Raw genomic sequence first — 25,886 nt, 5'->3', positions numbered from 1 at the left:
GAGCCTCTTGGGCTCTGGGGGCAATGCCACAGGTGGAGCCTCGCAGGGCTCAGACCATTGGGGGGGGGCACGCGGAGTCCCTCTCGGGGGACTGGGCTTCGTGGGAGGCCTCCTGGGCCTCGGGCACAACCGGAGATTCACTCGAGGGGGGGCGGACACCGACAACGTGTCCCGACGCCCCTCCTCCCTGGGGCTCGCAGCAGCACTCACCGGTTTTGGTGCGCCGGTCTCCTTCGCTGCGCCAGCCTTCTCCTTGTGCTCCGGGGCTCTCTCTCTCTCGGGAGCCCCGGGGAAGGTCAGCAGCTTCACGGGGGTATTGCAGGGGCGCGGAGTGAGCTCCCGCCGCTCCTGCTACGTCGTTTTCCTTCGGCCGGCCTCTCCTCCTTCTCCCGGGCCGGCAGCCAATCACGGCGCAGCCTGGGGGATGACGCCAGTGGGGAATCCCGGGCCGGCAGCCAATACCAGCGCGGCCCGGGGATGACGTCACTAGGGTCCCGGGCGGCGGCGGTGAACTCGGGGAGAAATCGACGAGGAGTGGGCTCCCTCGTAAGGCACACGGGCAGGGAATACAGCGAGGTAGGCACTCGCTGGGGGTATCGAACACTGGGAGCACGGGGTAGACGCCGGGTGGGCACCGGCTCGTTGAATGTAGCGCTACCAGCGCTGGTGCAGGAGTGAAGGACCCCAAAGCGGCAGGGGCAGGGAGCAGCGCTTCCAGGTGCTGGGCAGAAGGGACAGCGCTTCCCCAGCGCTAGATGCAGGCTACCAAAGTCCGTCGGTAGTCCAGGACCTCAGGGGGGCCCAACAGCGCCAAAGAGGGGAAGGGGCCATCCTTAGTCCAGGAGTAGGGCAGGGCCCAGGGAGGCACGCCACCCCTGAGCCCCAGCAGCAGCAGCTCCGGGTAGATTCAAGTTGGAGAACAAGAACAAGTCCAGGGTGTCCCAGCACCCTTTTTATACACACATTCTTGGTGTGAAGGGGCAGGCAGGGGGAGAACCAGCTGGAACTGGTTATGGGGGATTCTTTACACTGGCCAGGCTAGGAACATCAGCCGCACCCCAGGGGGTGGAGCCAGCAGTGTCTGGGGAAAACCCAGCCTCATTCATGACACTCAAACCAGACGGTCAATCCACAAGCAGACCCAGGCTCACTCCTCCCCTCACATCAGTATGCTAAACACTCCATTCACCACCGGGCAGACCCTCCCAGATCCTCGGAGCCAAGCTCACCAGCCAGCCCCGGCCAATCATACGCCAGGCCCATATTCCACAAATATGCCAACTTCCAAAAGAGGGACTTCTGCACTAGACACACTCATACCTCATATACCGTTGCGCAGCATTCAACCTCCCGAGTTCATCCATACCAGACTTGACCCTGCACACCCTACGCACCGGGAACTACTGAGGACTCATCCATTCCCCATGTATTCCTATGGAAGGGGAGGTCGCTCTCTCCTCACACTCACTCAGAGGGGGAATCACCATCCCCAGGTTACATATAGCATAAAAACTTCAGGGGCGGACCTGCCAGATGGGCCAGGTCCAACAGATAGACTCCCATTCATGGAACTGAGAGCATTATGTACAACTAGGAAACTGAAGAGAGGCAAAAGTCCAAACACCCAGCATTTCATAGAGGTACTCAGGCTGGATGACCTTAGCAGATCTTTAGGATCTGAAGGGCTAGGCAGAGTGGGTGGGACAGCACTGAGGAAAGACCTAGGGGTGTAACTCCCCATGACCTGACCTCTGAGGCTGGCCAGAAAGATAACAATAATCTGCACCTGGAAAATCGATTTACCCTAGACAGTGATGGAGAGGACCATAATGGACCCCTCTTTGTCCCTCCTGGGAGAGTTGGTGGTGGGCCTAGAAGGTTAAGATCTCCCTCAGTGGAGTCTAACCATTCTGGTTCATCTATATTGACCTCCATCTCCTCTCATAGGAGGGAAACCTCTCAGGAGAGAAGGGAGAGACTGCTTAAGTATGAGGAAGCTCAGCTTGAAATCAGAAGAAAGTAGGTAACCCTAGATAGGGAGGCCCTAGAGTTCTACCGAGCAAGGAAAAAGGTGGAACTAGAGTCCCATGGTGGCAGCAACATCCCTAGAAATAGGGAGAGGTCTTATGACCATGGAATCCTGAATAAGATTGTCCCTCCGTACCAGAGTAGGGATGAAACCCACAAATGGATAACTGCACTGGAAAGGGCCCGTAAAGTACAAAGGGTCCCTCAGGAGCAGTGGGCAGCAATCTTATGGCTCTCCTTTGCAGACAAAGGTAGAGATAAGCTCCTCACTGTTAGAATGGAGGAGTCAGATGATTACAACAGTCTGAAGAGTGCCTTAATTGATGGGTTTGGCCTAACCACTGAGCAATACAGGTTAAAGTTCAGGGATACCCAAAAGGCACAAACTCAGGACTGGGTAGACTTTGTAGATTGTGCTACTAAGGCTCTGAAAGGTTGGTTACTTGGCAGTAAAGTGCATGACTATCAAGGATTGTACAAATTAATTACGAGGGAGCAGATCCTTAATAATTGTCTGAATCAGCTGTTGCACCAGTACCTGGTGGACTCAGATCTGACCTCTCCCCAAGAATAGGGAAAGAAGGCAGACAAGTGGGTCAGAACCAGGGTGAGGCAGAAGGTACAGAACCAAGGTGGTGAACCAAAAAGCAAGATCCTAAAACCACAGACAAGGGTGGGGAGAAAGGTAAAGACCAGAAGTCTTCACAAGGGCCCCAAAATATTCTTCAGGTGGGGATTCACAGTCTAACAAGGGAAAAGGCCAAAAGAAACCATGGTGCAAAATGTGTAAACAGAAAACTCACTGGACCAGTGATTTCACCAAGTCCAAAGAATCTACTCCAGCCACCATTGCCCCTAAGGCAACTGTCCCCCATAGTACAGCTACAATTGGTGCTGATAATGTTCAGATAAGGGTTTAGTAGGGTTAACCCTGGGTTCTGAGATGGACTCTGGCCTCGTCAGAGTTCCAACTCAGGCTGTGTTAGTCTATGATGGTGACATGGATATGTCCCCCTTTGTGAGCCCCAGTAATCTGGGCAAATACAGACACTAGCCTTTAATCAATTGAATAGAAGTTTTGACATTCAGGGAGACAGGATCAAGTGTCACCATGGTGACAAAAGATCTTGTGGATCCTGGGCAGATTATACTTAGTGAAATTTACCAAGTGACCAATGCTAGCAATGTCAGAATAGACCATTCTCTGGCAGTTGTTAACTTTTCCTGGGGAGGGGTAACTGGCCTTAAGAAGGTTGTGGCAAGTGCAGACCTAAAAGTACAGTGCTTGCTTGGCAATGATCTAGAGACTTCAGCTTGGGTTGAAGTGGAGCTCAGGACACATGCAGAAATGTTAGAGATCCCTGCTCATGTCGTTGCTGTGACTAGGTCACAGGCCAAAATGTCCAAAACTGGACAGGCCATGGACTCTGGAATAGTGGACCAGGTGCTTCACAAGAGGAGGAGCAGTAGGGTTAAGGCAGTGCCTTCCCACCTGACTCAGAATGCAGATCAGTTTCCTCAGGGAGATGATCTGGAGCCTGAAGAAGGAACTATCCCAGAGGAGCTTAAACCTGACCAGGTTGAGTTCTTGGTGGACAGGATGCCCTTCCAGGTCTGATCTGAGCCAGGAGCAGAAAACCTGCCCCTCTCTTGAACCCCACAGAAAGCAAGCTGCTGATGCGGCTGCTGGGAATGCTAGTGGCACCCATAAAAGTTATTAGGATGATGGACTCCTTTACTCAGAGAGTAGAGACCCCAAGCCTGGTGCATCCAGGAGGTTGGCGTTACCTCTGAAGTTTAGGGGTTTCCTATTGACACTAGCCCATGATATTCCCCTAGCAAGACACCTGGACCAGAACAAGACTTGGGACAGAATTGTCACTCACTTTCACTGGCCCCACATGTCTGCAGACACTAAGGAGTTTTGTCGCTCCTGTGTGACCTGCCAAGCCAGTGGCAAGGCAGGTGGAACCACAAAGTCCCACCCTGATACCACCACCTGTAGTGGGGGTTCCCTTTGAGAGGGTTGGGATTGACATTGTTGATCCCATGGATCCTCAGACACCATTTGGGCACAGGTTTATACTGGTGGTGGAGGACCATGCCACCAGGTACCGAGAAGCAATTCCCCTAAGGACCACTACAGCACCTTTAGTGGCAAGAGCTCTCTTTGATGTATTCTCAGGAGTAGGCTTTTCTAAGGAGGTAGTATCTGACAGAGTTGCAAACTTTGTCAAGTTACTTAACTGCTATGTGGAAGGAGTGTGGAGTGAACTACAAGTTCACTACATCCTATCACCCACAATGAAATGGTTTAGTTGAAAGGATCAACAAAACATTAAAGGGCATGATTAAAGGACTCCCAGAAAAGCTTAGGCGAAGATGGGACATACTCTTGCCCTGCCTTTTATTTTCATACAGGGAGGTGCCTCGAAAGGGGATTGGCTACAGCCCTTTTGAACTTTTGTTTGGTCACCCTGTCAGGAGTCCATTGTGTCTGGTTAAGGAAAGATGGGAGTTACCTCTCAAGCCCCCCAGACAGGACATAGTGGACTATGTACTTGGTCTCCGCTCCAGGATGGATGAGTACATGAAAAAGGCAACCAAAAACCTTGAGGCTAGCCAGGAATTGCAAAAAGCCCCTTTTACCCTGTCCTATACTTGGAAAAACAACGCACACTTACCTTACCAATAAATCTACATCTGCCAGACAGGCAGTGGCGTCACTCAAGATTGATGGACAGAGCATCAATGGAAGGGAGGACCAAGAGGAATGCCGTGATGGAACCCCATTTTGACCAGGATAACACAGTAACACTATCAACTTTCATCTTCTTTTGAATAATTTGATTAATTATTTGTCTTCAATCATTACTAAAATATGTTGTTGTTATTATTATTATGTTTGCTCTCTGCTTATAATTTATCCCTACAGTTATTTTAAAATTTTCTTTGCTATCTTTAAAAGTAAGCCCAGTACAACAGAACACAAACTGTATGTAATCCGGGTCTCCTCTCTATGAGGGCAGACAGGCAAGTCAAATTGCATAATATGAATATACTGCTGCCCTGTACTGTCTAATTGTCTAGTAGTAGTTAATAAGTACTACTTATCATTAACCATCAATTTATCATCATCGTGCATGCATTTCCTTTTTCTCCCTTAACAGATTTATGGATATGGTAGTCTACAAAGATTGTGTTTTGTTGTTTGTCCATGCGTACTGATTTTCTTTGTCAAACCTTTCCCCAAACCCCTCTTCCCAACCATTTATCAAACCCTAACCCTCTTCCCCCGGGCTGTGTGATTTATTGAGGTGTGACTAAATTAAATGTACACCAATAATTGATCGCACGCTTGCTGGGGTGGATGTGGCAAAAACAACACTAATTCAATTTCAAGGCAGGGCGAGGATCTTCTTCTACTTGCCCATCTATGATCAGTATATTTGCGAGGTAACGTTTTTACCAAAGGAACCAAATCCATCATCATTAATTGCCGGCATCGATTGATTTGTCATCCTATTACACACAGCACTAAAGGTTACGCTTGTGTTGAGTGTGGGCCTAGTTGAGTGACTCGACACAACTACAGTTTGTAACTTGTTGTACTAGGCTATCCCCTCCACCATTATGTTTTATTTACTTCGCTCTACTACTCCTCCCAGAGTCTCTCTCAGGTGACTGACTGTCTCATTTTCTTTTATTGTAAATGCTACGTCCAGTGTCTACTACTACCACCACCACTACCATGGCAGCTCCATACTCTTCGGAAACCCAACCTGCATCGTCATGCAGCCATCGCTGTGCCTAACTTAAACATCAATCACAGGTAAGAAAAGATATTTGGGGAAGGTATAATAATAGACTAGGAGGAGAGCCTGACAGTACTAGTAGGACAAGTCAGTCAGTGAGGGGTACTGCATCAATCTGTTTGTGTCTTACAAAGTCATCCACTTATTAAAATCAAACACTGTCTGTTGCCCTGCAGAAGCAAGGAAACAGTGTGACCTAAAATAGTAACCTCACCCACAAAACATTAACCACATTGTATGCAAAGTATAAAAACATAATTTAATCACCTAACAAAAATAAACTATGTAAAAAATCCCACAACAACACCTGACCCACCCCTCTCCCTAACCCCAACCAATGTCCGAAACAAAAAAGTCCAACAAATTAAATTTCCAATTGTCCATGTCCATAAAAAAAGTGCAAACCCCAATCCCCGATTCCTACCCACCAAAAGAAGCTGTAGAAAAGGGGCAATCAAACAGAGTCTTTAGCGGTGTGCTCTTCGGATGTCGATCTCCAGGACCTTGACCCTCTTCTTAAGCTCCTCTACCTCCTCCTCCAGTCGCATTTCAGAGGAGCATGCGGTGCGCATATGCCCTGCAGTTACATCCACGGGGGGCAGCAGTGATGGATGTTGTTGATGGTGTGCGGCGGCAGGCGGCTGCCTGACTGTGGTGCCGTGCCACTGGAGGGGCCTGGCTGGGGCCCGGGGCATTGTAGGAGGCTGCAGCTGCTGACACCTCCTCCTCTTCCTTCGCCAGAACCACCAGCCGCACGTACTCTTTACAGATAGCCTCCAGCTTCCGGCGCAGGGCCATGGCTGCCAACTCCTTCCTGGTTGGTTTTGGAGGAGCTATATCAAGAAAGAAAAAAAGACTATTACCAATACTCTTAGCAATACAGTAACACAAGATTAATTCAACACATAATGGCATAGTAGCACTAGCAAGCACAGTATGTACCATTTGTGGTATGTATCTGTCCTCCCACTTCCCCAGCCTCTAACATTTGTGGGAATTTCAGGCATTATAATAGCTCTATGGACTCCAGTATACAGTGCACCAGTCTTCTTATTCTCTCTAATCTAGCGAAATTACATAACCTGGCTGTAGCCGGCATGCCAGCTCAGTCAGCTTGCGCCCAAGACAAACATACTTGAGTCATGACGCAGACTTACATCAGATTTATTTACTACTGTCTGCAAGTGGGAAAGCTCGTATTTTTCTATTACGCTTGGCACTGGCCATAATCTCTCTGTTACATCAAGGGCAATTGCTCAATTTCACTTTCACCCTGCCCTGACTACTACAAAAAGGCAGATTATATATCTGATCCAATGATCATTCCTTTATATATGGGACAACATGAGGTACTTTGTTTTGATTGATTGTGTAACCAACAGATAGGCTACCCATGGCAGGCTGGCTGACACAGTTGACAATAAATTAACATATGTAGGGAGTGGTCCTCGGAGTCGGAGGAAGGCGCTTGATAACTACATACATACATATACAATATATATATATAATATGTGCTTGCAAACTACTGTGAGTCAAGGGAGTATTCTGAAAGTACAACTTATATTCCCCTCGGCTTTGCTACTCTGGCACAGTTTCTTTTACATTCTCTTCAAACTAAGACTCTGCATCCAGTGACAGTCTCCACCTATGCTATCCATGATGAATACATCCATCCATTCAAAGTAAACGTCTATCATTCATCTTAATCTCTCAACAAACCTTAGTTTGTTTCACCAACAACCACCCATGCGTCCTTCCTTGCTTGCCTTGGCTTTGAGTTTGACCCAAACTCCGCTGACGATTCTTGCTATCCTATCCACCCATACGGTGTTGCCCACCCAGGCAGGCATCTTTTCTTTCACCTTCCACCCATCCTTCAACAACCCATGCATCTGAATCTTATCAACCACCTATGCATGCTTCCAAAGTATCCTTCTCTGCCAGTCATATTACATCTCGCCCGTCCTTCCTCCTTCCACCCTTCTTTCCCTCTTTGTTCAACACATCCATCAAGATCATCTTATCTGCCTTTCAGTCTTCGCCATAAAACTTTCACAGCTGAGTTGGAGTCAGATAGAAGAGGCCATTGGTTACTCAACTCACGCTGCTAATGCTATTGCTAATGCTAAGCAAAGGGTGTCTTCTTCAACCGTTGTCTAATGTTCACTACAACTTTATACTTACTAAGTCTCAACAGTACAGTGAGTGTACACCCTTTCTGCTAGTGTAATGTCAATGAGTAAGGAATATAACTTACCACCGCCCGCCACTGCTGGTGGTCGGTAGTACACCTAGAAAAAACATTACACATTTTAAGAGCCATATATACACCTCCCCCTATTTACTCTTTTTCACTAGCAAGATTGAAAAAAAAAGTTAATACATGCATACACAACATACATAACTAGTCCAAATCAAGTACTAGAGTAGAGTAGACACTAGTAGTGTTATGGTCCCTAGGGTCATTCTAGTCTACTCTACTCTTTGCAAAGTTAACCATTTTAGCTTCATGTCTTTTGCGCACGTGACGTTACCTCGCAGCTTGTTGTGTAAGATGCCTTTGAGCCCACATGAGCTCATTCAGCTAATGTCTGAGCGTTGCGTACAAGAGGTCGAAAAACAAGCCACATTGTTATGGAGTTCTGGTCAGTCCGTATTGCTGAGCCATAATATGCTACACTTTTTGTCATAAATGAGAAATGCTTCCATTATACTATCCAATGCGCACCATTTTTCTCATAACAAGCGGAAGATTCCCTTCTACGAACCAGAGCAGGCCCAAAACTATAGCATAGAGTGAAAAACAAGATGGCTGCGCCCATCGCAACCGCGTGGGGAAGCTCTCGCGATATTTCCTGCCGAGCACGCAAAAAGCATCGCAATCACATAAAAGGTGTTCCCAAACATGAAATACGCATCGCGAACACTCTATACGTGACCCGTAACAGAAAATATGGCATCGCGAACGGGCAGGACAAGTGAAAAACAAGATGGCCGCGCCCATAGGCGACCACATGGGCAAGTTTGCGAGATAGTATCCCCTGAGCACGCAAACAGCGTCCCGAACACGCAATACGTGTTCCCAAACAAGAAACAAGCATCGTGAACGGGCGGGACAATCAACTACGCACGCTCGCGTAGTTAAGCGTAGCTCGCGTAGCACTTTTGCAACTTCACGTAGCATCGCGAGGACTACGCAAACTACACCCAGGGTTAGTTTTGGCGGAGTGATTGGATAAGTACATGGAGCTGGCTGGGTGATTGAAGGAGTAAATGGGCAGTGACAAGGTGATGGCTGGACTGCATCAGTAGTGCTCAGGTGATTGTAGCAGTACATGTGTTAGTGCCTGGGCCATTGCATAAGTACATGTGTAGTGACTGGATAATTACAGTACTGCAAGGAGAGTGTGTGAGAATTTTGCCTAGAATATGCTGTCCACTAGTTATAGTGGGCACCTTGCACCAGTCCAAACAACCCCTTATTGATGGTAGGTTAAAGACAACCTTATTTGAATGCTATCCTAGTGGCAGCTAAGGAGAGCAGCCTTCAGGCTAAGTCTTGACGGAATGTAAAGCAGCTTGTTTTACCAGTCTATAATCTCTTGAATGACCAAATGAAAGGAGAACCACACCATATATATATATAAAATACACGTATTTATTACTAAACCCACCCTATTAGTCTCTTTATGAGGCTAGAGGTCAAAACACATATGTTACACTTAATATATCACAGCAAATTAGCACAATACACGATAGGCTGTAGGAGCGGACCAAATCATTTATTAAGAAAGTGGTATAAGAACCATGACTTGACTAGACACAAGGCCTAGAGCCTGTAGAATTGCTGGGACCCCCCAGGTACCACCCAAGGTAGTGACACAGGGGATCCTTGGGGGACGTGTGAAGTGTGAGAACACAGCCGCAACCTCCGTTAGCCTCTATGGGGAAAGTTACGCTTGGAATTATAAAGTTTAAGGACACTTAAAGGTGGACTAGGACCAAAGCCTTTTGGACTTAGATTGTTCAACACCCACAGGAGCACCAGAGCACTCGTGTTACCTCACCCAGGGAAGCTAGGTGCATAGGTGTCAAATGGTGTCTGGTCCGTCATCGTTTCCAATGGCAAGAGGCTGAAAAGTGCTGCTGCCGGGAATAGTAGAAGTGTCCGAAGAGATCCAAGCCTGGATTAAAGATGGGAAGAACCTGAAAGCAGAGGGGAGATAGTCTGGATCACTTGCCAGTGACCAGGGGCACGATAGTCAAATGCCCACCGATGTCGGGTGCTTCAGGTGTGAGGAGGGGAAGCTTGACTCTTCAGCCACAAGGACCAGGAGGAATCTATGATGACCAGGAGCTGGAGTCGAGCTGTCCCACAAAGGATGTCGAGTGGTGCAGCATCGTTGCCCAGATTGGACACAACAAACCTTGGCAACAGCAACCCAAGCGGGAAGAGGAAAGATTCTTCGGTGCTGGACCAGCAAGGTCGTGGGGACTCTCCAAGTGAAGGAAAGTCAGGGCACATCTTGAGCAACCAGGAAAGGCCAATACAAGTTAGAGTTGCCTTCACAGGGGCCCACCAGTCAATGGACCAGGGATCGTGAAGGTACCTTGAGCGAAAACACAAAGGGCCAGCTCACGGAACACTTGTGGAGTGTAGGCCAGCAATCTTCAGTGGAAAACGTGCTTGGGGTCTGGGCTACAGGTAAACCAATGCACAACCTCGAGGGACATCGAGAAGCTGATGCACTTGAAAATGTGCACGGTGTCCAGGGGTTCTGGTTCCACAGTACCCACAAGGGCTACGGGTCTCAGCTATGCTGGGAACTTGGGTCATCCTCTGGGAAGTTGGGAAACCCACCTCCTGTGTTGCAAATACTTCGGAGTCTGGCGGGAGCTTCTGAGATGCAAACCGGCCAGATGCGTCTTTGGTGCCTGCCAAGCAGGGGAGTAACTCCTTTACTCCAAAGGAGATTCTTCAGTCATCTAGCGTTGTGTAGATCATCAAAGTTCCAGAATTCAGTTTCAGAGTTTCATCCAGGGATATCTAAAGTCCTGTAGTCAGGGGTTCCTTCTTTATACCCAAGGAAGGGGTTGGACTAACTCAGGGGACCAACCTATGGGAGGGTTTGGAAAGAGGGGTGGCAACACCCATTTCCTTTGTCCAGTTTCATGCCAGAGCAGGGGCTGGTAGCCCCTGCAACCGGTTTGAACTGTACTATGCACAGGGACACCAAATATGCCCCCAGTGCTGAACTTCAAAGCACTCTTTGAGTGCACCCAGCCCTAATACACTTAAGCCTGTCTGGGAGGTGGTAACACCTCCCGGTGACAGGAAACCTATGGTCCAGGCCTCCTCTGCCAGAGTTTCAGTCAGCAGCAGGAGGCCAGACTTGTGTCTGTGGCTGGCAGCATTCATTTTGTGATGCCAGGGCTCTGTTAGCTGGTACCGGGTATACTGGTGCTGTCACGTCTCTCCCTCTAGAAGGGTTGGATCATATTCCCATACCAGTTACTGGTGTGGGGTATGATTCCAAGTTGTTTGACACCAAACACAACATGTTTCCGTGCAGACATCCCTAAGTTAGCATTTACCGCGAGGTTATAATGCACTTCAGAGTATATGGTCAGTCTGCATCACAGACAACTCCGGAGAATAGATTCCTAAGGCTGCTGAAGGGCTCTGCTCATGCATGGGTACCCTCTCACATAAAACCAATCACCCTGCCTTCAGAATTGATAAGGCCTGCCATAGGGGTGACTGATAGGTTTATATGTGCAGTGAACCAATATCTCAGTAAGCGGTGCATACACCACCTCATCAGGCTGCAGTAGCAGTCCTGTGGTGTAATTTTGGAAGGCTTCCCAGGGGTGGCATAATACATGCTGCAGCCCCTGGTAGGCCTCTGGGGTACCTATGCCCTGGGTACATAGTATTTCATATTCTAGGAACTTATAAGAGTATCCCATAATCCAATCCAGAGTGTACCTAAGGTACAGGCAATCAATTTACAGAGGAAGCAGCTAGGCTGGGGCCCTGGATAGCAGGGCCCCAGCCAGACTAAAGTAAAAAAACTGTGAAACATCAGCAAAAAGTGTGGTTAACCATAAGAAGCAGATCCTACTCTCCCACACATCCCCCCCCCCAAATGCAGGGACATTAAACCTACCTTGACCAGTTGAGTCTTCATGTTTTAAATGGAAGTATATGGAGAGTCCATCTGCATTGGCATGGTTACTCCCAGGTCTATGTTCCACTGTATAGTCCATCCCCTGTAGGGAAGAGGACCACCTTAAAAGTTTCAGGTTTTCACCCTTCATCTGTTTTAGCCATAAGAGGGGCTTATGGTCTGTCTGAACAAGTATGGCCTCAACTTCTTCAGAGCCCAAACCACAGCAAAAGCCTCCCTCTGCATGGCTGACCAGCGTTTCTCTCTGGGGGTTAGCCTTTTGCTGATAAAAGCTACTGGCTGATCCTGACCTTTGTCATTCAACTGTGACAGTAAAGCCCCTACCCCCAAATGTGCATCTGTTTGCACAATTAACTTTTTGGAGTACATGGCCTGCTTTAGGTCATCAAATGCCTTCTGCCAGCTAACTGTCCACTAAACGTTCTTGGGCATTTTCTTAGAAGTAAGGTCATTCAATGGAGTCACTATGGATCCATAACCTTTTACAAATCTTCTTTAATACCCAGTCAGGCCCAAGAAAGCTCTGACCTGAGTCTGGGTAGTGGGACCAACTCAGTCCATTATGGTCTTGAGTTTGCACTGCAATGGTTGAACCTGACCTCCACCTACAAGGTGGCCCAGGTACACAACATGACTCTGCCCTATCTGGCACTTAGTGGCCTTGATATTCTTCTGGCATTCTGTAATTGTCAGCAAATAGTTTTCGGGTGTTCATTATGAGAGTCTGGTGGATTTGTGAAACTCAAACATCTTCAACCTGCCTATGCACATTTCAAACTTTCTTTGAATTAGGACACAGTTTACAGCAGTAGAATCAATGCCAGCTACCAACAGCAGTTGTGAATCTGTCCCTATACTAGTCCTCTCAGACAGATCTGCATATTTTTCTGCCTTAATTATTGTTATTGTGGCAGAACCAACATCTGCTCTAATCCCAGAGTGTACCACAGCAGACTTAGTAACTTTTGCGTCAGACAAGGGAGGCAGCCTCATTGGTCTCCATATTCAGGCACCTGCAGTCCAACATGTGACTCACCTGGGAGGTCCTGCTGTTGTAGGGATTTTGCTCTGAAACAGAACTATTCTTGGGACCGTATAACTTCAGTATGTAAGGATTGAGACACCATACGACCTCAATAGCTTTGTGCCTGAGTCCGACATCAATAGTGCCTCTCTTGCTCTCCTAACCTTACCAGAATAACCAGTGAATTGGCAGCCCCAGAGCACAACCCTCTCAACCCTCTCAGGGATTGCCGTAACAGGACTATCGGTGGATGAAGAATTCCTTTCTGGTGGCAGAGTTTGTGGTGTTTTTCCCATTTTGCATTCCGTGGGGATTTCTGCCAAACTCTGCGATGTGACACGGAGAGGAGTTTTGTCACTTGTGTTGCTCACCAGCAATAAGGTGGCAAGTGTTCATGAGAAACAAATCACGCTGAACCTCCTCTCAGTGAGATTTCTCAATGTGGGCTGTCGCGGCAGGTCGTGACCGCTCACGCTGAGAAATCTTCAGCTCACATTGAGTAAGCTGCCGCTCGAGTAGAAGGCCTACTCAAGTGGCGAAAAGAAGCATCGCCGTCCGGCGTGACGTGGAGTGCCATTCGCGCTGATTTTACAGTGCGGGACAAACTCCTGGGGCTTAAAATCAATGTGAGGAGCTTGACCTAACATTCCCTGCCACTTGCGGAACTCTGCGGAGTGTGGTGGAGTTTTTCTGTCACTTCGCGGAATTCCCCAAAGTAAAACTCCACAAACTTTATCCAGGCCTAAACAGGACACACTCTTTCGCTGTCCCACTCATACTTGTCCAAAATAAGATAATAAGGAGACATGAGGAAAGCGTAGAATATTTATTCACACTATCATGCTCTGAAATGCAGTTTATGTTTCACAATTTGGAAGCAGATGAAGAGTAAAAACACTGTCAGCATGGGTAACAATCCATATACGATGAAAAGCCCTGTCATTTTATAGGAATGAGCAACATAACCTCCCTCCACTGCTACTAAAGTTATGTGAATATAAGAAAGATCTCTTGGATTATCGGCTGGTCCAGTACCTTAGCATACACAGATGGATGCTCTAAATCTCCGCAGATGCAGTGCTCTTGTCTCAGAACTCTCATTACATGTGTCTGTTTGTAGCTCATGGACTCATCTATGATAGGATATGTATACACACAAACAACAGCTGCATTCTTGTGATATGAGTGAATGACAAGGGACATTGTTGTACGACATTGCAGGTGGTGCTCAGATTAAATCCCAGGAAAATAACAGAACGCAAAAAAAATGCAGCTTCCATGGGAAAGTACAATGTGGCACAAAGGCAAGCGGATTTATAGGATTTATAAAGTAACATGGGCTAAGAAAAATAAAAGACTACAACATGCACAGTTAGGCTAACATTGGGAAAACTACAGTGGGCCATGCACAAAATACATGACTCTGCTGCCTCTCTCTCCTTTGACATTCTTGCATTCCTCACCGGGGTTGGGCTGGAATAGCTCCTTCTTGTCTGCACAGAGGCACTGAACCGCTTGCTCTTGGGCAGTCACCCCAGTCTCACAGTTAGGGAGGCAAAAATAGAACATCAGAATGGCCGTGTCTCATGGCAGATCACTCCCTTCATCCACGGAGCTCTGTACATGCAGCTCATGCATCCATAAGGGGCTGTGAGGCAAGTGCCTCAAGGCACCTCCAAGGGGGCAGCTGCAAGCAAAGCACTATAACTGGAAGATGCAAACAGGTCCATCCATAGGGGTGAGCCTGAAGGCAAAATTTAATTTTTATCTGTAACACATACCCTTGTACCCCCTGCTTTCTAAACAATGTCCTCAGTAAATGTAAGGGTGTCAATGCGATATTACTGAACGGGAGGCTGAAGCTCACAGGCCCTCCATCTCCTCAAGAAACTGTAAGATTCAGCCACACACAATTATGAGTATAATCTTATATATATATATATATATATATATATATATATATATATATATATATATATATATATATATATATATATATATATATATATATATTTATATATATTTCAATTCAGCTGGAATGATTGCATAAGCAAATTGTTACCAGCATGTATTGTGTTCTGATACCCTCGGGTCATGCCAGCACTATACAAAACTCCAAACAAAATAACCTCCCCACTCTAGAGGCATGCTTCCCCTTCGTCTCTTATAATTCAGGCTGTTCCTACAAGAACCATCTTGTGGGCAGTCATGGGATCCACCGAGAGCTGAGGAGGTGGATGAACAGAACTCCCTCTGTCTGGATTCACACAGCTCCAGACCCACGTAAAGCCTTTAAAAAGATTGACCCTGATACAGTGTGCCAAAAAGGAAACATAAATGCGGTTTGTATTGGTTTCAGAATAAAGAGTGTCTAAGGCATGTCATCTAAGTAGGCTTCATCTTACCTGCAGGTACCTGTAGAGCCCAGTGATGGTTGCCATAGCAGCAGATGTGGTTGATAACATGTCACCAATGACAGCAGCCAGGACCCCTCTCGACCGACATCTGTAGTTAGGGACTGGGACCGAATCTTCTCTTCCTGATAATAACCCCATTGTGCTCAGGGTCACTTGGGCCTCATTGAGAAATGAATTAAAGACCTCAAAGCCAAGGGTGATGTTGGGTAAAAGGTCAGGGTTCTTGTTAATCTCCTCAATGGCGAAAACAAAAGCGAAGAAATGTCGAAAGTAACGGCCGGTAAGGCTGCAAAGAAAATACATTACTTTGAGTTACTTATTATGGAGGTGTCTTTTTGAAGACAATGTTCTCTATTTCATACAGTTGCCATGTTTGATGTGACAATCAAACTCACTCTTCATTATCCCTTTCATCTCCATGTGATTAGCACTCTGTAAACACCCTTGGGGTCCCACAAGGATCTACACCCCCATCTCTTTTAAGTTCTATCTGGAACCTCTTCTGGATTTTTTCAACTCATACAGTCTCCCTTCCCATCAATATGCAGATGATATGCAGATTTAAATGAGACTTAAAAAACAATTTCTTCGACCGCATCAAAGACTACCACTCAACTAAACAGCGGTGGTTTTTCATCAAGGGCAGCAGAGCTCTGTCTCTTTTACCTTTGCCCCATTGCCAAAAAGCAAAGTTGTTGTTATATATGTTAAAATTCCAGAAGAAAAGGCTGATGAAACGCAATACACAGGATTAGAATAAGTATAGTTTACGAACATGGAAAGTTCATTCGGTAGGCGTTGTGGTTTTCTCTTGCAAGTTTTTATTTCTCAAAATCCTTTGTACACATGTGGAAACAGCCAACGCATTTCACCCTTCACAAGGGCTTCTTCAGGGCAAGGATAAGGTAACATAAAATTGTGTGTCAATATAATGAATCCAGCGATAAATAAGTTAGCATTGCCTCCCTTTTGGTGGACGATATCTCCTAAATAAACGTTGCCTCCAAAACAGTGAGGAAGTAACTCTTTATGGCACAATTACTGTCGTACTTTAAAATTTGGGACCGCGTAGGAGACAGGGCCCTACCCCTGTCTATCCCGGTATTAGCGAACCGCAAATGGTCAATGCGGTATGTACAAGTGCTTTGTGTAACGTTTTAGCTATGAATGCACTATGTATACGTTATTATACATTGACTCCGTGGGTTCCATCTTGGAGCGGTGGCCATCTTATAGTTGCCCTCACATAGGCTACACTTTACTTTGACTTCTCTGTGACCTGTGCAAACTGACTCCACTGCCCGAGGTCAGCCCTGTCCGGCCGGTTCCTTTTACTGCGGCCAAATGGGATTAGCATCAGGGCCCGAGGCATCATAAATTCCTTCTTCCCACACGAACCCTGACTAATCTCTTTCACACCTGACTCTTCCTGCTTTATGGCTTGTTTTACAAACAGGAGGTGCCCGTGTTTATTGGGGCCTGTTGATATCTGATGAGGGATCTGAGCCTTGCTGGGTAAATAATTGTGGGCTGGCTGAACTGAAATGTGGGATTATAATCGTGACTCTGCTTGTTCTTTGAAGTAAAATATGTGAATGACCAACTGCAAGAGAAGGGCGGTGTTGCCCAGAGCGTAATATTCTCCATAAAAGAGAAGACTGGTTTTTGTTCTGGAGACTGCCTCATTCAGTTGCTAAGGCTTCTGTGCGATGTAGTCTCACTCATTTGAGTTTAATAAAGATGTCTTTTCATATTTCAGCTTCTTTGCCAAGTTCTTTGTTATATTACCATGAGAGTGGAATTTTATAATACTACGCCAACATGGAAAACGAAGTCATAGGGTGCTACCCCTGGCACCGCTGGGGTCCTAAAATCCCCGGTACTTCATTACACCTCCAGTGTGTTTGTTAAACATACTTGAGTCATCCAGGAATCTGTAGTCCTGGTAGAGCTGTGTCCAGCAGCAGTAGCTTATATAATCCAACCACTATGAAGATACGTGGCTACTGCACACACAACTGACTCTTTTGTTTCAGCAGGCAGCAACCTAAGAGAGATTTTGTGGCTCTCTTCCGTGGGTGTGGGCTACCCCAGGCTGAAAAAGAAATGGTGCAAAAGAAAGTCACCTGCATGTAGGCAGCCTGGGCTCACAGCTCTGCAGCTCACTGCTCCCTTCCATTCTCGACAGACATCAGCACACAGAGAGTGCAACAGTGGAATTGGATTTATATTTTCCTAGCTTTCCTAGTTATTGGTGCACAGATAAGATCCAACAATACTCCAGACTTACAGTTTAACTTGAGGTCCATGAAATCGATGGTGAGGCGGCTGAACATTTGGCACACACCCCTGCCCCCATACATGTGCCCAATACAGATTTCTTCAATAAAGCCTCCATACCCCAAAGGTTTTCAAGCGGGAAATGTTTGACTTAAGAAAGGACAGCCTCTGATCTTGCTACCCTTATCCATTGGAAGGCTTGAAAGTGGCTCATCAGAGCTGGAGCGAACCTCTGTCTATGCCCTTGGGTGATCGGTCTAAACCTCAGACTTGTTTGTTATTGCCTTTACTCCGGTCTCCATAGCAGTGGAAAGTGTGAGTGCTCACACAGAGGTTTAGGAGTGTTCTCTGAAATATTTTTTCTCTGGTAGCCAGGGGTGCAGACCCCATATGTCCCCAGAGTTTGACCAATACAGAGCGCATGCTACTGCTTTTGACTGATATATGTTTAAAGGAGGTGAAAACTGCCTAGTTTTAGAAAGATGGTAACATTGTAACACCCTTGCGGCATGATGGGTCAAATGACTCACTAAGCTGGGGGATCCTTGGCATGTGGATGGAGCCTAATACATAGATATTCACATTTGGAGACCCTTCGCAAATTGGCCCGTTCTAAACTAATCAGTCCTCTGACAGATCTGTGAGGATTAAGGGCCATACACTTTGCTCAGGTTGATTAGAAGGCCTTTATCCTTACAAACATCAGTGAATTGATTCATCAAAGCCTGTTAACCCCTTGGGTAGCTTAATACTAACAAGGTATCTTCGGCAAATAACACAGTCAATGATCTACAACCAACTAACAGCGGCTCATCACCCCTACATTGCTCCATAGAGCCCACAACATCATTCAAGTACAGCGCAAAGAGGGTAGGGTCAAATCTCAGCCTTGCCGCACCCCTGGTCTGACCCTAATCAGATCTGTGAGCTCTCATTACTGTCCCCACCGCACTTATTCAAAAGTATTTGAGCGCAGACGCATTAAGGTGTCAAGAGGAGGAGCAGGAGTTCTCTTGGCTCAGGAAACTAAGTCAAAAGCTGTTTTTACATCTATGAAGATGACATAAAGATGCTCCTTCTGGATAACCACAATTTTCCAGTATGTAGTCATAAATCTATGAACCTGGTCTATTGCACTGACTTCTTTTCAGAACCCTGCCTGGAGCTGAGAAAGGGTGCCCACCTCTTCAATCCAGGTTTCAAGGGAGAAGAGGATTTGCCTTGCAAATAGTTTTGGGGAGGAGTCTAGCAGGCTGATTGGCCTGTATTTGAGTTGAATGTCCTTTGGGGCCCTTCTTATGGATGGGTACCATCCAGAATTCTGGAATCTGTGCGCCCTCCAGATGTGCCTGAGTACGTTTATTCACATATTTCGACCAATTGTCAATAAGTGCAATGAGGAGACCCCCGGGGATTCTGTCTGGTCCGCAGCTTTCTCAGGGATAAGACCCCTAATTGCACTTGTTGTTGTCTCAAGGTTTATAATGAGGTCCAGTTCTGGACCAGGCCTCTTTTGACTGCACAAGACCAGGGTGTGGAAATCTGCCTCCCCTACTCTATCATAGAGTGATGTAAAATTTTTCCACATGTCTGGCGCAGGATGTGCTTGTGGAAAAACAAAGGAAGTCTACCCTTCATTTATGAAAACCTTCACTCAGTGCACAAATATTATCCTTCCAGTGATTGCTACCAGTGTTCCCAAGAAAAAGATATGGATTTCTTTAGGGAAAATAATATGTTTTTAAAAAATAACTCTTACCCACCAACAAGTCCTTCGGTGTCATGCTTCATGATCGGGTTCTTCCTGCCCTGCTGCAGGACGGCGCATGCTAAGACCAATGGAGATGTGGGAGCACTTTTCGTGAGGTAGTACTATGTGATATTGTGAGAGTGAAAGGGTCAAAAAGAGTAGTGAATCTAAAAAATACCTGGATACATGGAACCTACACTCCTATGAAGAACTTATGGGGTTTTAGTTAGGCTATGAACATGTACAGTTCTACAGTGTCTTTATTTCTCACTGTTTGTGTTTCAGTGGCAGTGGCAGTGGTAGAACTCACTGGAAGGATATCTGTGTACCGAGTGAAGGTTTTCATAAATGAAGGGTTGACTTCCTTTATTTTTCCATAATTTCCTAAGGAGGCTGAGTCCACAGCATCCCTAACCTCTTTCTCCATCCCTTGTCCTTTGGGCAGGATATGGTTGGACATGGCGGTTCATGCAGGTCATCTACCTTTGGCCACTAGCATCTAAAACATTCTGAAGTCAGTGGACTTAACTACATCGGAAATAGGATCCCATGAATGGGAATCCCACAAACTACACCCTCTCTGCTGCACTGCTTTATACTGCGTCCGTGTGATCACAGTTTCTGCTTTTTCCGCTTTTTAAAGCTGTGTTGAGTTTCCTTTGGCAAACCTTGTTGAACCAAGGTTCATTAGCTGTGGTTTAGGGGCAAGCCCTCCTATAATAGGACTGCAACTGGTTGCTAACCAAAAACATAAATCCTTATGTATGGCGGGGATGCCCTGGTTTCTTGTGACTGGGTCAAATACATTATCTGTGCTCTCCAAGTCAATCAGAAAAGTCCCCTTTATACTGTCCACAACCATCTGTTGTTGGCATGGCCAGTGTCCCTACTAAGGGATGAAGGAGGCGACTAATGGTAAAGTGTGAGATCAGCCATCGTGCAATAAACATCATCGTGGTTGCTGTCTAATCTTGTGGCTTACTTCATATCAACCAAAGTGATTCATAAAGGCAGGGATACAAGAAAATAGTCAATCTCGCTAGTGGTTCCTTGCATAATTTATGTACAATGCACTTGGGAATCTGATTTGGTGCGTCCACTGCAGGCCTGCAAATCACAAGCTTGTGTAGGGGATCGCATCTTCGAAGCTACCTCTGTGCATCTCTTAATGGGAGGTATGTCCAGCAATGGGATTCTCCTTGCCTCATCCTTACCCTCATCAGATCAGAGTTTCACCCCTCTGATGCCTCTATTTTAAATATTATAAATGCATAAGGGCCACCTCCTTACTTGATTCACAAATGCCTTGTATATCAGAGAAGCCAACCTCAAGTGCCCTTATATTTGTGCCCAACGAGAGCCAACCTCATATTAGTAGGCACCGGAAGGACGGCCACTACCTGGCTGTGTTGCAGGAATGCTGAAGCTTCAATAGCCCACCATATATACTGGTTCCACACACCATGTCTCCTGAAACAGACATAAATTGAATGGGTCATTGAACTGTCGCCAAAATGGGTAGCCCAATTTCGTTGTTTGGTCTGAAACATTCCAAGATTAGATACTGCTATGTTTTAGGTAATTATCAACTTCAAATGCCAGGGCAGGTGGACATTCAACTATACATACCCCAGACGAACACCCTCGCCTCCCCTAGGGGTTTAATGAGAAGTGCCCTGCTCACAATCTCCACTACCAAGAAAGCTGAGAGGTATGAAGGAAAATCAATTGATGAAGGAAGCCTGGAGTGCTTAATTGCCAGGTGGGATGTCAGAGGAGACCAAGGCGGCCTGCTGGTGGCACAGAGGTGGGCTGAGATGCACTGCATTGATGAGCCCAAGGAACTTTTTTGCGTGGTCCCATGCCCACCAAGCCCTCCACCAAATGCACGTGTTTTACTCTGAGCTATATGTAATCCCGTTTTGTTTTTGAGGGGTCCTGGAACCATATCGCTTGTACTACGTCAGAGTGTATTACAGAGAAACACGTGTGTATGTGTCTAATCAAATGTATGCATTTATTTCCAAGTAAATCCTTGCCTTCACTTACCCCAGCAGATAACTTTGGGACATGGGTAAAAAAAAACAGTTGGAAGTCCCAGCGAGGTTGCTCTACTGCCTCCTCCCAAAAACAATCCCTCCCTTGCGGTTTGGCGTTCCATATGTGTATGATTGTTGATCAAACACCGATGGTCTAGGCTAGGGGTGGGCGGAATTCGCGTAATTGCGTTACGCAAATCTCCGCGAAACAGTAAAAAATCTCCGCGAACACGCAGAAATTCCGCGAACACGCGGAATTGCTTGTTCGCGATGCTTTTTTCCTGTTCACAATTGCTGTTTGCGTGCTCGGGGAGAAATATCTCGTGAACACGCATTTTGAGAATGCGAACAAGCAAAAATTTCGCGAAATCGCGGAAAGCAGACTTTAGAGCAATTTCTCGTTCTCCGCGGAACGCGAAATTACGCAAATTCCACAAATTCGGCGAGCGGAACGGAATTTACCGCCCAGGCCTAGTCTAGGCTACTTATCCCCATTTGTAGGTGCTGCTGACTGATGAGTATTGGGGTGATGTCAGAGTTGTGCTGTCTCTTATTTGTACTCCCTTTAACCTGGACCCCTGTGTATTTAGCATTTTTGCACATATCGCGCTTTTCATGAAGAGATATGTAAGCGTGTTCAGGGCTCATATTTGGCACGCTGTACCTCAAGGCTATTTTGGGGGATTTCACTTTCTTTAAAGTCCCTACTTCATTGGCTGGAGTCAACACTTGGGCCTTCAAATCAATAACCTGTATTTGGAGAATCTTCGTTATAGCGAGCCCTTGGTCACATTGCAAACAGCCATGCAGGATACACCACCCACTCTCCTCTGATACTACCCGCTGTGGTATTACATTTAAGGCGCTGTGATTGCAAGAAGGGTCACAAATCTATCTGAGACAACAATTACAAGGTCCAATGGAGGGGGGGGGGTCCATGGGCCATGGTAGACATATCGGGTTCCCCCCTGTACAGTGCTGGAGTGGGGTTTTCTTTAAAAATTGTATACCCTCTCCATTTTGCATGTTTACATTAATAAGAATAATTAATTAATAGTAATTGTACTAATTGTTTGCTGTGTGAATTTACCAACATTACTAATATAAGAAATACACGTGGGAGTTGCATTTTCATGGCTTAATTAATACGTAAACTAATTTTCGTACGCCTATTAATGATAGACAATTAGAATTTGCATGTTATATGTTGCTTTCGTGATGTATTTTGTAATTCGTGCTGTATAAAATAAGTATAACCAGCAAAGAGTGTTGCTTTCTGCTAGATAAATACACACACATAAAGGGTTTAGCGAGGGAATAACATTTTAATAGCCATTTCAATGTATTAATTACATTTTTGTGTTTCTTTTGCTTAAGTTGGCCATTCGGGCCTGCCATAAGATGGCTGCCTTCCTTATCTGAAATGATTGACAATGCTATTGAATTTCTGAATGAAGTGCGCCTGCGCCAACATCAGCGGCAGTGGCCTTCTTCTGACCCTAGCCAGACTGTACCCGTCAAGGCCGCACCGAGAGAGGTGCCAACCTTACAAACAAAGGACTTCCGTAAAAAAACAGAATTGACAAGTATGATGACCTCATGACAAGATGCCTATGGGAACCTAAAAGACTATACTAAATCAACCAATCAGAAGAACTGTGACCCAAAAACCTGTTACATGTTGCAGTAATTTTACTATAAATTAGGATAGAATAGAGAGGTTAAGCCCTTCAGCACGGCGCGGATTACTGCGCTGTGCTGAAGGTTCTATTGAGCGGACGCGCTCATGACGGAACGGTTCCGTCATACGCACAGCGCAACCGACACGCATGACGGAACCGTTCTGTCATGAGCGTCGAAAGGGTTAATGCTTCCCTTCGAGCACGCTTTTCGATTTCCTGACGTTACCTGACGGAGAGGACGGTGACACTGCAGGACAGCTGTTTCCCTGATACTCTGACGGACTGATCAGATGCCCAATTTCCTGACGAACTGAATGGGCATAGAGAGACAAAAGATCTGAATTTGACTTAGAGGACGACATTTAGCCAGAATAGGTAAATATGATCATTAGCTGCTTGAATAACTAATGGTTTCTTTTTACATTATTTAGATAAATTTCAATTATTGATTGCAAGAACTGTGTTGAGTTATTATTTGAGAAATGTATTGATGTAAAGTGATTATAGAATTAGGAGTTACTCAACCCAGCGACTAGCTGATCCATGGGAGGAATACTAAGGATGATGTTTAGATCCTATTGAGGTAGAGAAGGATAGGTGAATCTATTGCTCATGAGGGACTAGGGGTATTGTTGCCTCTGCACTCTCCTACCTGCCTTCAATTTTCAGAGTCCGTGCCCCTGGCCTCTGCTTCTCAACAGTATCCTAATGAACAACTAGATTGCTAACATTCTATATTTATTACAAAAGTGTGGAACGCCTGACGTCATCTTGATGTAATCAAAACTGTAATACCTAGAGCATTTCCTTTAGAAATTACATATATGAGAGGGTCTTATTTGCATCAAAATGATGGTTAGTGCTCTAAAAAACTAAAATGAGGACATATTTTCTGAGTTTTCAAATAGCGACAAAGAACTTTTAAGTTATTTGTAATCTTTCTGTTTTTTTATCCAGTTGACCACTTGATTAAATGTTGCACTTAGGGGAGAGTATGAGCTGTTACTTCCAGAGCTTCAGACTTTGCAACTGGGGAACCAGGTTGGAGTTTCTGCTTCAGCTCAACATTCTGTGATTCTGGTCAAATCACTTAATCTCCCCATGTCTACAACCAAAATGAATTTGTTCTTGTGTGATGTAACCAATGCTCATGTAAAGCACTCCAATACCTGACAAGTCTGCACTATATAAAACTGCAAATACACAAAAAATAAGTGTTTTGCACACTTCTGTCATTGGGCTACATGTGGGCTACATCTGGGTGCTATTTATGCTGCATTTGGGCTCTTTTGTCTCTGGTGGCCATCTTGGGAGATTTATTTGTTATGAAGTTTCCTCATTTCCTCATTTACTGCAGTCTCCTCAGTAGGAAATGCTTTCAGTTTTTTACTTTGATTCCATCAAGAAGGTATTCAGATATGTCCCACATTTGCCATAAATTCTGAATGTTAGCACTCTAGTTGCTCATTAGATCACTGTAGTAAAGCTACTGCTCACCACGGAAGTCTGCTGCTGGTATTAAAAGTGCATGTTTTAGTCTGCATATCAGAATGTTTAATGAAATATATTAGGATTTGAGAAGTCACTCAAAATGTGCCCTAATTTTTCTTTCTTCAGCACTAATCATAATTTCATAGGTCCTATTGGAAAATGCATGGGGAAAACGCGTTTTGGGACCCCCCTTTTTTCTCGGCCCCCGCTTGACGAATCACCGTGAAATTTTCAGGATAGGAGCGGACCGGAGCTGGCCAAAAGTTTCGAAAATTTTGCAAAGATTTGTCAATCGGCACCAACGTTATTCCAAATAGAATGTTGCGGATTTCTTATGGAAAATAGGTGCTAACTATAACTACCTACTGGCGACTGCCAGTAGGTAATATATATATATATATATATATATATATATATATATATATATATATATATATATATATATATGCAAAACACAAGGTAGTCCCAATTGAGCAGCACTTGAAGAGACGACGGAGGTTACCAGCCTCAGTTACAGGTATGGGCAAAGTTCATGCAGCAGGTAGGTTAAAAGCAGCCTTGCGCGATGCCTGACGCGTTTCGCTGATTAGCTTTCTCAAAGGCTTTTGGTGGAAGGTAAACGTGCTGCGGTGCGCCTACTCCCTCATATGTTGACCAACAATGACACGCCCCTGGATGGGGCAGCTGCAATCAGACTGTGCTGTAGGCATTATGGGGGATGTAGTGCGATTTATTTTCACCTTTAAAATTAAGATGCACATAATTGCTGCTCAGGATAAAGTCCTCAGTGAACCCCCGCTACAAAGACCTGTCCTTAATCCTGCGCCGCTCCTCCGTATCAAGGCCAGTGTATCCGACCTCACGGCCCCCTTCGATCTGGGGTGGTGCTTCCTCGACGGCCGGGCCGCCGTCTTTAGATGCAAAACACAAGGTAGTCCCAATTGAGCAGCACTCGAAGAGACGACGGAGGTTACCAGCCTCAGTTACAGGTATGGGCAAAGTTCATGCAGCAGGTAGGTTAAAAGCAGCCTTGCGCGATGCCTGACGCGTTTCGCTGATTAGCTTTCTCAAAGGCTTTTGGCGGAAGGTAAACGTGCTGCGGTGCGCCTACTCCCTCATATGTTGACCAACAATGACACGCCCCTGGATGGGGCAGCTGCAATCAGACT

At 45.9% G+C, this 25,886-nt stretch overlaps 1 protein-coding gene across 1 annotated transcript in view; it reads right to left on the bottom strand.

Moving 5' to 3' along the window:
* Window positions 1–19,965, bottom strand: part of LOC146788738 (vomeronasal type-2 receptor 26-like) — a 634,528-nt gene extending 614,563 nt beyond the window's left edge. Inside the window, exons 1-2 of the mRNA XM_085630957.1 lie at window positions 19,835–19,965; window positions 15,464–15,761 (exon numbers count right to left, since the gene is read on the bottom strand). Coding sequence (XP_085487083.1) covers window positions 15,464–15,761; window positions 19,835–19,965 — 429 coding nt within the window. The remainder of the gene's footprint in view (window positions 1–15,463; window positions 15,762–19,834) is intronic.
* Between the last annotated feature and the right edge of the window lie 5,921 nt (window positions 19,966–25,886).

The sequence above is a fragment of the Triturus cristatus genome, chromosome 10 (assembly GCF_964204655.1).
Source record: "Triturus cristatus chromosome 10, aTriCri1.1, whole genome shotgun sequence".
In the NCBI taxonomy this organism is placed as follows: Eukaryota; Metazoa; Chordata; class Amphibia; order Caudata; family Salamandridae; genus Triturus; species Triturus cristatus.
The sequence above is the reverse complement of the archived record's forward strand: the minus strand, read 5'-3'. Positions and strand labels throughout refer to the sequence as shown.